Source organism: Mobula hypostoma, chromosome 4 (assembly GCF_963921235.1).
Source record: "Mobula hypostoma chromosome 4, sMobHyp1.1, whole genome shotgun sequence".
Lineage (NCBI taxonomy): Eukaryota > Metazoa > Chordata > Chondrichthyes > Myliobatiformes > Myliobatidae > Mobula > Mobula hypostoma.
In genome coordinates, this window is record NC_086100.1 from 139,615,249 (window position 1) to 139,629,751 (window position 14,503).

The 14,503-nt window shown below is 38.6% G+C and overlaps 1 protein-coding gene across 2 annotated transcripts in view; it reads right to left on the minus strand.

Annotated features, from left to right (window-relative positions):
- naa15a (N-alpha-acetyltransferase 15, NatA auxiliary subunit a) overlaps positions 1-14,503 on the minus strand; it is a 69,685-nt gene that overhangs the window by 32,427 nt on the left and 22,755 nt on the right. For both annotated transcript variants that reach the window (XM_063046639.1, XM_063046641.1), the window contains exons 3-7: positions 12,302-12,406; positions 9,422-9,579; positions 2,468-2,602; positions 812-965; positions 23-142 (exon numbers count right to left, since the gene is read on the minus strand). In XM_063046639.1, coding sequence (XP_062902709.1) covers positions 23-142; positions 812-965; positions 2,468-2,602; positions 9,422-9,579; positions 12,302-12,406 — 672 coding nt within the window. The remainder of the gene's footprint in view (positions 1-22; positions 143-811; positions 966-2,467; positions 2,603-9,421; positions 9,580-12,301; positions 12,407-14,503) is intronic.

The following is a 14,503-nucleotide window of genomic DNA, read 5'->3' on the forward strand; positions in this document are numbered from 1 at the left end:
CAAGCTTTCAAATGTTACTTACCAGGTCTCAATGCTTTTTCTAATCCTTCATAATAAGCCCAGTTTTCAGGATTTCTCTCTAGCAATCGCCTGTACACTTCTGCTGCCTCTTTTAATCTGTTCAATTTTAACATTAGCTCTCCTGTTTTTAGACCACATCAGATTTTACATCATTAGTGTTATAATATTGGTTTCATTTAGGTAACACTTAATGAATTGGAAAAATTAATCACTTACATCTATTTTAGGAGAGGACAATGTGCTTAAATGAGCCAATGTACATAATTTATGAAAAGATATATTTACAAGGTGTACTATTACAATATACACATGCTCATTATATATTCTAAGGTTTAAAAAACTAACCGCACAAGCCAACATACAACCAACAGGAACCATTCAGAAAGTGAACAAGAGCTTCAATTCCAGTCATATTTTTAAAAAAAATTCAGTTAAATGATTTGGAGGATCCTAAGTGGAACCACATTAGGACTCAACATCCCTCTTTGCAATTAGATCCTTGATTTCCGGACCAAAAATTAAATGTCTAAAATTCTTTTTAAACTCCACAAATAAAAAAAATACTAAATTTGAAATGGCATTTCCTTAAATGTTGTTACTTTGTGTAAGAAACTTTATCCACACTACAATAAATAGGGTGGAGAGTAGCAATTCAGTGCTTCACTTAACTAAATTCACTAAATTTAATACTGGTTATTTTACTACAACATGCAAATTGCTTACTGAAGCAATCTTTATACACGTACCACTAGTTCCCATAAATTGTCATAAGTACAGATAAAACTTTTACCTTGGCACTCCTCTACAGCTAGTTTGTCACAAATTTGCTTTTCATGATTGTCAAGATGTTCCAAAGCTTCTCTATACATTCCTCCTTCCCGCAACACTTGATTCTGATAAAGTAGCAGTTCACTATATTCATAATCAATTTTATCAGGAGAAGCCTTAAAATGATAAAAAAGGAATTCAGAAAATCTTTTGGAAAAAGGATAGCTACACCACAAGTCACCATTATAAGCCATTTACAGCAGACATTTAAGATTCTTTCAAAGAAAAAAGTGGAATGAGTGAAAAAAGTTGATTAATTCTACTGGACAGGAAAATTAACCCCAAAAGGTAATAAGAGTTATGGTCTAAGGTTTATAAATGAAAAACAGAAAAGAATGCTACCAAACTAGCAAGCTGGATTTATATAAAAAAAACTTGGGCCAAAGAAAAACAAAATATCTGTAGAGCACGACGACGCAGACAACAGACCTGTAACAATAACAAACTTAAGATATGCTAAGACTCAGCAGATCATGATAAAATATAAAGTGCCACCGAGAAATATTCAAACACTGATTCAGGTGGACTCCAAAGTTTGGTAGTAGTGCCAAATAATCACATTTCATCACTACTGATGATTATGCACAATTAAGGGAGTTTGCTGTAGATATAATTGTATCAAAACATTCATGGATGTAATTTTACACAGGCTAAGTGGGCCCTAAAATAGATTAGGCATTCAGCCATACGTCATCTGTCAAAGTGATGCAAGTGAATAACCATGCTTTTAAAGCCCTTTGCCCTATCTGTAACAGCTCACCAGACTGAGATTGCTCGAACAAACTAGGATTCATATTTCCAAAAAAAAACAGGACAATTGTACAGAACCAAGGTTCCACTAATTTAAAATCAGTCACTGGCAAAATGGCACGAGTCATTAAGTAACTGCTATGGTAACAAGTCATTAGAGATTCAAAAGTTTCATCTTATGAACACTGGAATTTTCCAAATACGATATGATAAAGAGACATCCAGAGACACCTGATATGACAATCTTTTGGAATCTGTGCCCAAACTATTATAGATCAAGTGGAAGGCATATTGTGCAGCTACAAGTTACAAACAAAAATGCCTTGAACCTATGTTTATTTAAGCCCTGAGCAATCATTCCATAAATTTATGCAGAGTCTAAAAATCCGTTCAAGCAATATAACTCTCAAGATTTCTGCAAACTAACTTGTATGTACTGAAGAAACAGCATTTAACTTGGATAAATGTAGTTTACAGCACATGCTTGCCAACAACACCAAGTATATCTAAGTTTGCCTTAGAAAATACTGAAATCTATGAAAAAAGCAAATACTGACATTAAAATTTTCAAAGTTTACGACTAACGTCAAGAAACTGACACCAGAGCAAATCCTCTGCATATTCCAGCCATTTCAATAATACAACATTTCAAAGCAAGCTCAAAAAATTAAAAGAATCGTAGAAGTTATAAGGTAGGTCTTTAAGTCTCTCAGAGAAGAAACAAATTACTATTTCAGCTTTAATGTTGCCTTGTAAAGTTTAATAATAATCAGTTTAATAGTATAACCAGTTAACCAGGTAATTAAGACCTCAACGCCCTAATATACTTCAAAAACAAAATGGACCCATTTATTTAAAAATAGCGTACCTGTTGTGTCTTCCTGAATTCTTCTAGAATTTTTGAAGCCATATCATAATCTTCTAATAAATGATATGCTATGGCATAACCAATCCAGGATGCTCGCTGAGCAGGGCGGAGTTGAAGTAACTGGTACCTGGTTTCCTAGACAAATTATGAAATTAAGATGAGTATTTCAAATTTATAAAAACATGTTCAGGATTAGAAACAAAGGGAAATTTAAGAATGTGGTGTTTTATCAGTCAATATTTTCTAGATTGAAACAGATGCAAAAACAAGTGCCTTTTCTTGAAAATATTGCTTGAAGCAGGACTCATCCCATTCATAAATATCACTCTGAAAAGTTTCTCACACATACTTCTCAAGCATTGTTTTGATTCTAGACTTCCAGCCTGTAAATTTTATTTTTGCCATACTTAATTGTGTGGCAGGCTGGAGATTGGTCTCTACCAATGGAAGTGTAAAGGGTCCCTTCCCTCCTCAAGCCTGCAGGTCACCCCAGGCAGGGTGTAGCACCTGCATAGACCTCCGAGCAGCGTCACAGGAAATCATGAGAACAGGTGGTGGATGGGTGTATGAGCACCTGGTGCATATTACAAGTCCTGGTTATGTGACTACTAATGCCAGGCAGACCATCTCTAAAGGGTATTGATAATGGCTGGGGTCACCTGTCTTGTAAATGCACTGCCAGAAGGCATTGGCAAAACACTTCTGTAGAAAAATTTGCCTAGAACAATAATGGTCATGAGAAGACCATGATTGTCTACATTATATGACACGTAACAAACCAGCGAGCCAAAATTTATCATGTTAAAATCCTTATTTTGGCATTACCATAGCTGGCTGTAGATGGAGATAATCAATAAGGAATGCTACAAATAAAAATAACTTTTTAAATCGAATGTTCAGATAGGAATTAACCGCATTTAGATTTAGATCAATTAAATCAAACATCTACATATTATAAAAGAAAGTCTTGATTAAATCCTACATCCCACAATTAGATAAGTGTTCCAAAAGGGACAAACCAGAAGAGGTAAAAGATCTTGACAAAAGAATAGAATCACATGGTTCAATCTCAAAATACAGTCTATAACACAACTGTATAAAAGGAAAGCTGCCAGAAAAGATGGTTTGAGTATCTAAGAGACTGCTGATAGCCTGCATAAATTCTCTAGAGTTGCAAAAACATAAAACAAGCAGCAGTTTTGTGGGCAAAACAGCTTGTTAATGAGAGATCAGAGAATGGCCAGACTGAGTCAAGCTGACAGGAAGGCAACAGTGAATCAAATAACCGCACATTACAACAGTGGTGTACAGAAGAGCATCTCTGAATGTACAACAGCTGGAGTCTTAAAGTTTATGGGCTACAGCAGCAGAAGACCACACTGGGTTCCACTTCTGTGGCCACTTTATCAGGTATACTCATGTACCTAGTAAAGTGACCATCGAGTATTTCTGACATTGTACCTTTTCTGCCAGCAGGTGGTGTGCTTGGGACAGCCATTTTTAACCAAGCACATAACTCTGTTACTGTACAATGAAATATATTACAGTGCCATCTTGTGACAAGGAGCCCATTCTATGAATTCAAGAGCTTTATGCCTTTCTTCAATTTCTTGTTGACCCATATTGGGTACTCTTCCACATGTGCCTCCAACCTTTCTGCAAGTCTAAATTTATTATACTGATTCAAACTCAAGCAACTATATAGTTGAGTACTCATCCATACATTACAATTGAACTATTGGTCTAAACATTGGCATGAATAGTGAAAAATTTTTCTTTTCCATGCAGCTATCTATACAGATCATTTTTACATCAGTACATTAAAATATTACAAGAGAAAAATAACAGTACACAGAATAGTGTTTCATTGTTACGACTACAGAGAAGCTGATGTGTTTTACCATATATATATCAGCACTAAGCAAATCCAAAACTTCTAAATTATAGAACTGCTGGGCAATAAACGCCATGCATTCAAAATACACTGCGGCCACTTTATTAGGTACACCTGCACATTAATGTAATGATCTAATCAGCCAACCATGTGGCAGCAACTCAATGCATAAAACAATAGACATGGTCAAGAGGTTCAGTAGTTCAGACCAAACATCAAAATGAGGAAGAAATGTGAGCACAGTAACTTTGACTATGCAATGTTTGTTGGCGCCAGATGGGGTGGTTTGAATATCTCAGAAACTGTTGATCTCCGGGGATTTTTAACACACACACACACAACAGTTTCTAGAATTTAGACAGAATGGTGTGAAAAGGAAAATGAGTGGCACTTCTGTGGGCAACCACTGGTTAATTAGAGGTCAGAGGAGAATGGCCAGGCTGTTCAAGCTGACAGAAAGGCAACAGTTAACTCAAATAGCCATATGTTACAACTTTGATGTGCAGAACAACATCTCTGAATGCACATGTCAAATCTTGAAGTGGATGGGCTGCAGCAGCAGAAAACCACACACACACCAAATAAAGTGGCCACTTAGTATATGTTCTTAATGAAATTATTCTTAAGGCTAAAAGCAATGAATAACTGAAGGTTCAACTGTCCTTTGATTTTGTTCCTGAACGCTAGCATTTGACAAGACTTCCAACAATAGATAAGCCATTCACTCTCAAAAGCCTACTCAGAATCCAATTTATTATCGCTGGCGGACATCATGAAATATGTTGTTTTGTGGCAGCAGCAATACATAAAAACTATAAATTAAAGTATATATAATTTAAATAGGTAGTGCAAAAAAAAGAAAAAAATGAGGTAGTCTTCATAGGTTCATCGTCTATCAGAAAAGTGATGGCGGAGGGGAAGCTGTTTCTAAAATATTGAATGTGTATCTTCAGGCACCTGTATCACCACCTTGATGGTAGCACTAAGAGGGCATGTTTTGGGTGATGGGGGTATTCAATGAGGGATGCTGGCTTTCTGAGGCATTGCCTTTTGAAGGTGTCCTGAATGCTGGGGAGGCTAGTGTCCATGATAGAGCTACCTGAGTTTACAACTTTCTGCAGTCTTTTCCAATCCTGTGCAGTAGCCCCTCTATACCAGACAGTGCGGAGATCCAGTCAAGCCCTTCAAATCCATTTTGAAGTGGTCAGTTCTCACTCCTGCAATCTCAATTCTGGCCTCAGCTATTCAACTTCTCTTCATATGACATGCCTGAACCAGTTCTTGCTGTACTCTATTACTTGCAAATCTCAATTTTTGGTCTCCTTGCCTTAGAAAATAATGTAATTCTCTAGGTGTGGTCCCTGCAAGGCCCAATGTAATTATTGTAAAAGACTACCAATACCGACGGCAGAAAGAAGAGTTTGAGAACTCAGAGCCCAACAGCTGCTGTGCCATTTTTTTTAGTTATCTTATGAAAGTGGGCACCATCTCCATTTATATCTCAGAAAGTAATGGGCCACCTTCTTTAACTACTCCAGTGCCCATGAAGATATTCTCACAATGCCACTGAATAGGGGTGTGGTCTGCATGACCTGTGCCTGTCCTTTCTGCAGTAGGCAGCAAGATTAGGGTAATGTCTTCAGAGCAGCCTATGTAAAACTGCAGTACATTTTGTAGATGAGAAATAAGAACAAAGGACACAAGAGCAGAATTGGGCAACTTGGCCTATTGAATCTGCTCTGCAGTTCCATCATGGCTGATTTATTTTCCCCCTCAACCCCATTCTTTTGCTTTTTTTCTTATACCTTTGGCGAACCAATCAACTTTGCTTTGGTTTCCACGGGTGAGTAATGAATTCCACATATTCAACCCGCTCTTCATCCTCATATCTGTTCTAAAGGGACATCTTTGAATTCTGAGGCTGTGCCCTCCGGTCCCAAGCTCTCCCACTATTGGAAACATTCTCTTGTGTCCATTCTACCTAGGTCTTTCAATATTTGTTAAGTGTAATTGAGATCCGCCTTCAGCTAGTTCAGACAAACACTCCTCACATGTTAACTCTTGTAAACCTCCTCTGTACCTTCTCCAATGCCCGAACATCACTCCTTAGATTATAGGGCCCAAAACTGCTCACAATATCCCAAATGTGGTCTCACCAATGTACTTTAAAGTCTCAGGATTATATACTTGCTTTTATCTCAGTCCTTGCAAAATAAATGCCATCATTATACTTGCCTTCCTTATTACCGATTCAACCTTCAAGTTAACCTTTAAGGAATCCTCCACTAAGTCTTATCCCTTTGCACCTATGATTTCTGAATTTGCTCCTTTATTCCTTCTACAGAAGTGCATTACCATAAACTTCCCTATATTATAGTCCACCTGCGACTACTTTGGTCAGGTCCTTCTGCAGAGTCCCTGCTTCTGCAACATCACCTGTCTGTTCAACTATCTTTGTACTATTTGAAAACTTGGCCACAAAGCTATCAACACATCAACGGGTCATCAACATATAACATGAAAAGTCATGGACCCAAGACCAACCCTCCAGAATACCACTAGTCACCAGCAGCCAACTGGAAAAGGCACTCTTTATTCCCACTCGTTGCCTTTTGTTAGTCAGCGTATCTTCTGTCCATGCAGGTATCTTCCCTGTGATACCTTGGGCTCTCTTCTTGTTTAGCAGCCTGTGTGGCACTTTGTTGAAGACCTTCAGAAAATCCAAGTAAACAACATCCACTCTCTATCCTGCCTGCAATTTCCTCAAAAAACCTCCAAAATATTTGTCAGGCAAGATTTCCCCTTAAGGAAACCATGCTGAGTTCGGCCTATTTTATTGTGTCCCTCCAAGTACCCTGAAACCTCTTCCTCAGTAATAAACTCTTAACATCTTACTAAATACAGGTGTGCACTGCTTAACGTCCATTCAGACAACGTCCGATCGCATATACGTCCGTAGTCCGGATCAGAGAACGTGACGTAGCGGACGTAACCAATCTCGTGTATTGCGCGTCTCGTGAGTGTAGTAGCGCTATCTCTCTATTTAATTTTCTTCCGAAAATATTACTGTAAAGTGCATCATGGCTTCCAAACTCAGCAAAACCACTCCTAGTGATAGCAGCAGCAAGAGGCAAAGGAAAAGTATTGATCTTGAAGTGAAACAAATGGTTATTAAACAATATGACGATGGAAAACCAATGAATGCTATTGCTCGGGATTTAGGCAGGTTGCACTCAACAATCATGAAAAACAAAGAAAAAATTCTTGAAGCTATTAAAGGATCGGCTGCACTGAAAACCACAAGGCTCACGAAAATGCAAAAGGGACCTATATCAGATATGGAGAAATTGCTAATGACATGGACTTAGTCAATACAGGTACACTACAGTACTCCACATAGGTCTGCTAAGTATATAACATGGTGTTCGCACGACGTCCAAATCACATAACGTCCGATTTCATAGAATGTATCATGGACGTTAAGCAACACATACCTGTAATGAAAAAGGGCTAATTGGCCTATAGTTTGCTGTCTTTGCCTCTCTCCCTTAAGAGCGGAGTGACATTGTGATTTTCCAGTTCTCTGGAACCATTCCAGAATCTAGTGGTTCTTGGAAAAAATGTTACTAATGTCTCCACAATCTCTTCAGCTACTTATTTCAGAATCCTGGAGTGTAGTCTATCTTACTTATCTGCCTTCAGACCTTTCAGCTTCTCAAAGCACATTCTCTTTAGTAATAGCAAGTATACTCACTTCTACCCAACACAAATTTCTAACATGCTGCTGGTGTCTTCCACAATGAAGACAAAACAGAAAAATTTAGAAATCTGTCATTTCTTTTCCCCCATTATTGCCTCTCCAGTCTCATTTTCCAGCATCCAATAACACTTCCGGTAACCTTTATATTATTGGCTTCTTCATCTTCAGTGGGTGCAATATATTGGCTGTCAATCAAATGGATTGGGTTTGTCTTAAGTAGTGTTGAGCTTCCTGAGCATTGATGCACTCATCCAAGCAAGGAGAGATTATTCCAGTGTTATTCTGGCTTGTAGGTGGAGTGGCTTAGGGCTGTTGTAAGGTCAGTATATTGCCTGCTGTTACGGCAAAATTGTGTTTCTAGATAATGACGATCCACGACGTGGATAGTTGGGAATCTTGCCGTAGCAATGTCATTAAATACCAAGGAGGGGTACTTAAGACTCTTTCTGTATGAGATGGTCATTGTTTGGTAGTTCTGTGTAATTGCTCCTTACCACATTCAAGATCAAGATCAAGTTAAAATCCTTTCAAGACCTTGCTGCATGCAGACATGGATTTATTAAATTTGCAAAGCTGCAGCAAATAGTTAAGTGTCGTGCAATCATTCATGAAAATTCAAAATTCTGGCCTTGAGAGTGTTCATGTAGAGCAAAAAAAGTTCCAAAGAAAGCACATTGAATTTAAAGTAACAACGAAATACAGAAGTTCACAGCCAAAGTGAGTGATTGGTCATTAAGTTCTGCACATAGGTTTAAAGTCTTTTTTTGAAAAATAACATCAATAAACAAATCCATATTTTGTTTACACTCACTGAACATCTCCAAAAAGAAAAACGTTATTTAACCTGCAGCTTGCTACAAATACTTGCTTCAATGTCAGCAAGGTTAGGAATCTGTTTGTAGACAGCTAGCAAATTTCAGAATAGTTCATTAGAGGCCACAGACCTGCTCTCAAAATGGCTTTCAACTAGGTTATGGTTGTTTACGCAACAATCAAGATTACTAGCATGAATTCATGTTGACTGAACATGAGCAAAGATGCATAGAGAAAAGAAATGTTAATCTCATGCACAGCCACAGATTACAAAAAAGTGCTTGGTGTAACCATTAAATTTTAACGAACATCGAAGAATATCAACTTTCTTTGGCTTAACTCCTAGCCTTTGGCTTCTTCAACAATAAAAATTACCAAGCTGAATATCTGAACACTAATTCAGATCAAGTAAACACATTCACAGTATGCTGCTCTGAAAAATGATTCATCACATGGTTACACAAGACAAGCTCAAGGCAGCACTCACCCTGTAACCCTCAAGGTCACGCATTTGAATTTGTAGAAGAGAAAGATCTCTCAGAATCTGAAGATTGTCTTTATCCCATTTTAGAGCGTTTCGATAGCATTTGATTGCTTCATCATACTTTTTGTCTGATCTCTGAAGGAGACCGTACACATGCCAACCTGGTTTAATGTCAAGAAAAATAGCACCTGCAACTTCTGGAAATTACTAACAGTAAACTCTAAATGCTATTTAACGCAACCAAATTTTAAAATTTAACAGTCAAGGAGGTCGAGTATCAGAAATCCTGATAGGTTTCCAATTAAAAAAACTGCACTGTAAACACGAGGAAATCTGCAGATGCTGGAATTTCAAGCAACACACATAAAAGTTGCTGGTGAACGCAGCAGGCCAGGCAGCGTCTCTAGGAAGAGGTACAGTCGACTTTTCGGGCCGAGACCCTTTGTCAGGACTAACTGAAAGAAAAGCTAGTAAGAGATTTGAAAGTGGGAGGGGGAGGGGGAGATCCGAAATGATAGAAGACAGGAGGGGGAGGGATGGAGCCAAGAGCTGGACAGTTGATTGGCAAAAGGGATATGAGAGGATCATGGGACAGGAGGCCCAGGGAGAAAGGGGGAGGGGGGATTAAAAAAAAGAGGATGGGCAAGGGGTATAGTGAGGGGGACAGAGGGAGAGAAAGGAGAGAGAGAAAAAGAATGTGTGTATATAAATAAATAACGGATGGGAAACAAGGGGGAGGTGAGGCATTAGCAGAAGTTTGAGAAGTCAATGTTCATGCCATCAGGTTGAAGGCTACCCAGACGGAATATAAGGTGTTGTTCCTCCAACCTGAGTGTGGCTTCATCTTTACTGTAGAGGGGGCTGTGGATAGATATATCAGAATGGGAATGGGATGTGGAATTAAAATGTGTGGTCACTGGAAGATCCTGCTTTCTCCGGCGGACAGAGCGTAGATGTTCAGCGAAACGATCTCCCAATCTGCCTCGGGTCTCGCCTATATATAGAAGGCTGTACCGGGAGCACTGGACGCAGTATACCACCCCAGCCGACTCACAGGTGAAGTGTTGCCTCACCTGGAAGGACTGTCTGGGGCCCTGAATGGTAGTGAGGGAGGAAGTGTAAGGGCATGTGTAGCACTTGCTCCGCTTACAAGGATAAGTGCCAGGAGGGAGATCAGTGGGGGGGGAATCCCTGCGGAAAGAAGGGGGGGAGGGGGAGGGAAAGATGTGCTTAGTGGTGGAATCCCGTTGGAGGTGGCGGAAGTTACGGAGAATTATATGTTGGACCCGGTGGCTGGTAGGGTGGTAGGTGAGGATAAGGGGAACCCTATTCCTAGTAGGGTGGCGGGAAGATGGAGTGAGAGCAGATGTGTGTGAAATGGGGGAGATGTATTTGAGAGCAGAGTTGACGGTGGAGGAAGGGAAGCCCCTTTCTTTAAAAAAGGAGGACATCTCCTTCGTCCTGGAATGAAAAGCCTCATCCTGAGAGCAGATGCGGCGAGGATGGAGGAATTGCGAGAAAGGGATGGCATTTTTGCAAGAGACAGGGTGAGAAGAGGAATAGTCCAGATAGCTGTGAGAGTCAGGAGGCTTATAGTAGACATCGGTAGATTATCTCTGGAGACAGCTTGAGACAGAAAGATCTAGAAAGGGAAGGGAGGTGTCGGAAATGGACCAGGTAAACTTGAGGGCAGGGTGAAAGTTGGAGGTAAAGTTAATGAAATCAACAAGCTCAGCATGCGTGCAGGAAGCAGCGCCAATGCAGTCGTCAATGTAGCAAAGGAAAAGTGAAGGACAGATACCAGAATAGGTTTGGAACATAGATTATTCCACAAAGCCAACAGAAAAGCAGGCATAGCTAGGACCCACACAGGTGCCCATGGCTACACCTTTATTTTGGAGGAAGTGGGAGGAGCTAAAGGAGAAATTATTAAGAGTAAGGACTAATTCTGCTAGACTGAGCAGAGTGGTGGTAGACTGCACTGTAAGGAGTCAACCTGAACCAATGAAATTGCATCCGATTACTGAAGTGAGACACTGAATAAGACAAATATTCTCACAAGCAGCCTTCTCACAGATTTGATCATCTCGATTGAATTCAACAATTTATACTGTCAAAAAGCAACCAGGTTACAATGATTTACATACATCAACAGTTATTACAAATATATCAGCATGCAGTGAGCAACAATTTGGAACTAACTACCAGCTCATTTGCCTTGTACCACTTTCCCTTCATATAACTGAAAAGTTACTGGGTTTAACTCTGAATATATTGAATATCGAAAGTTCACAGCATACAAAATGTGCAAACTTATAGCAATTCTTTTTCTAATTCCTTTGTTACCAAATAGAAAACATTCAACACCTTACAAAGGAATGATTGTTTTGTTGTTACTTGGGCATCAGTAACATTATGAGAATTTACACCATTATATAATTCTCAGAATTACTGACCTCAACGGCTTCTGTAAATTGTTCTACTCGGCCAATGCAAACTCCAGAACACAGGAATAGGCTACTCAATCCATCGAGCCTCTTCCAAATAATTAACGTTGTTATTGTAAGTATAGAAATATTAATGTTAATCTTCTGAATATTTTGAGTAGATGAATTGACTTAGAAACTTGCATGTTGTGACAGAAAAGGACACGAGATCTTTTGGTCACTGCTGCTCTGAAATAATATCAGCCCACTTGTGTCTGGTACTGGAAAATTTCAAGCAATGTAGAAGTGCCCCTTGTAACACAGCTGTCAAAATTGGGAAGTGGTAAAAGTTGAATGCATTAGAGCACTAAATTTTCACTATGTGGGGCTCAGATTGAGCATTGCTGCGCAACCAGAAAAATGTTGATCAATAGCAAATTTATTTCAAAAAGGATACAAACATGACTCTTCAGATCATTACGAAGGCCTCGTCGCACATATTCATAAGCTTCTTCTTTCTTTCCCAAACAGTTTAGAGTCAAACCTTTCATTGCTAGAGTCTCTGCAAAATTAGAAAAGATGCAGAACATATGGCGATGTTTTCTCAACTTTATAAAACAGTTATACCATAGATTGAAGTACATATTATCATTCGTTTAATCAATTGTGATTCAGGGATTTTTCCTCAGAACAAATAAATTACTCAACAACTGAAGTTTGTTATTTGGGCTCATGGAACTCAATGGCTAAATAACAAAAACATATGTATTAATTATTCACCCATCATCCACCTCCTCATGAAGATCACTATTATCTCAGAAATAACAAGGGAACAAAAATGCAGGCAAAATACCTGGTCAAACCTTATTAGCAGTTAAACTTTCAAAATACAATTAGAATATTAATTTTAACAAGACTTTTTTTTATATTCAGGCAGCATCAGAAAGAAATTGTTCACTTCAAACCATACTATAGATGCTCGGTTGCTTGCGGCCAACCACTGATGTTGCGTCCTAGTTGTAACATTTAATATGAAAGCCAGGGCAGTACAATATGGAGACCAAACTGTTGTCCATGCAGCTCTTCACACAGCTGATGAATCCATAGGAACTGCAGAATCCGATATTTCATACTACAAATTCATGAAAATCCAATAAAATGCCTAATATTTTGCAGTTTGAGTAACTACATGTCAAGGGTATGTCAGTATATGATCTCAAAATGGACAAGGAAAATAAAACTACAAATTTCATAATGACAGTCATTTTTCAAACTTCTCCATTTGATTCAGTGTTGCATGAGGCACTGATTTCTTCATCGATTGAACCACCTACACTGGACATGACCTCATGCAACAATGCCCAAAGTAATTACATATATTTGGATAGGTGTCAGTCCGTCTGAAGATCACCTATGAATAAAATCGATTTGAACAGGGTACATACATTGCACATACAATCTGTGTAAGGAGTGAGAGCATTTAGGAGAAATAGGGAGACCATTTTGGCTCCTGTGATTCACAAAATTAATCTTGCTAATGCAGTTAAATATACCAATCTCAAATTCACTGTAGTGTTTTCAAACTGGAATAACTGTTGAATTCTACAATGCTTGTCACTTGACATGTCTGGTTGTTACAGAAATCCACTTTATCAGATGGATGTTGAGGAAATAAAGTGTTGGACTTTCAATGAAAGAGGGCATAAAGGACCAAGGGCAAGAGAAAACAAATAAAAGTTGATGAAATAATACATTTTAAAAAAAAAATAGCAAATGGATTTATATTTGTGTAATTTGCTACTCCAATACTAGATGCATGTCAACACCTGAAGACCAAATCAGGTATAGATTAAGGAACAGGAATCCTAGGGGTGAGGACATCATGTAGCGACAAGACTACTGCCCAAATGAAAGAAAGCGCAACATCAACTAAATGGTTTAAATAGTCTGGTACTATTGAGTAATTTTTATTCTATGTCATATAAACAGATTGGCAACAAGAACTGTCTTTAGTTTCTGGGTGTTATCATTATTGTAGGACTATCCTTCTATTAGCTGATCGGTGGCGTAGTGGCAACAGCAGTGGACTTCAGGGCCAATGGTCCCAGGTTCGAATCTGGCCTGCCCCTTGTATCTGTGCTGGGTTGAGCATCGAGCTAGCAACTTAGCCTCGTATAAAACAGACAAATGCTAAGGAAACAGCCACAAAAAAAAAAGTCACCCAATGCACCACAAGGCACGAGAAGGAACTATTGTCTATTCTTCATAACAAGCAAATAAGATCTGGAATAGTTTCTCTTTTAATGCCTTTTTTCCTAAAAATGCTTACTTCCTTTCATTGGACAAGTTAATTCTACTTTTGAATTTGAATTTAAGCAAATTTTAATTGTAAAATCAATTTTACAAACTAATTAATCCACCAAATTCTCTCATGCTTAAATCCCAGTTTAACTCCCATTCATGCTATCCACTGCAGCTATTCACAAAATTAAGATGTTCCCTTAGACATCTCATTTATCAAACTCATGCATAAAAATATTTGCCGTTATCTTACTGATAAACTGTTGAATAATCAATAATAGCCACACAGATTTCTACAAAGAGAACAGCTAAGAATAGGCTAAGAAAGCAAGAAAAGTTGGTTAAGTAACAAGGAATT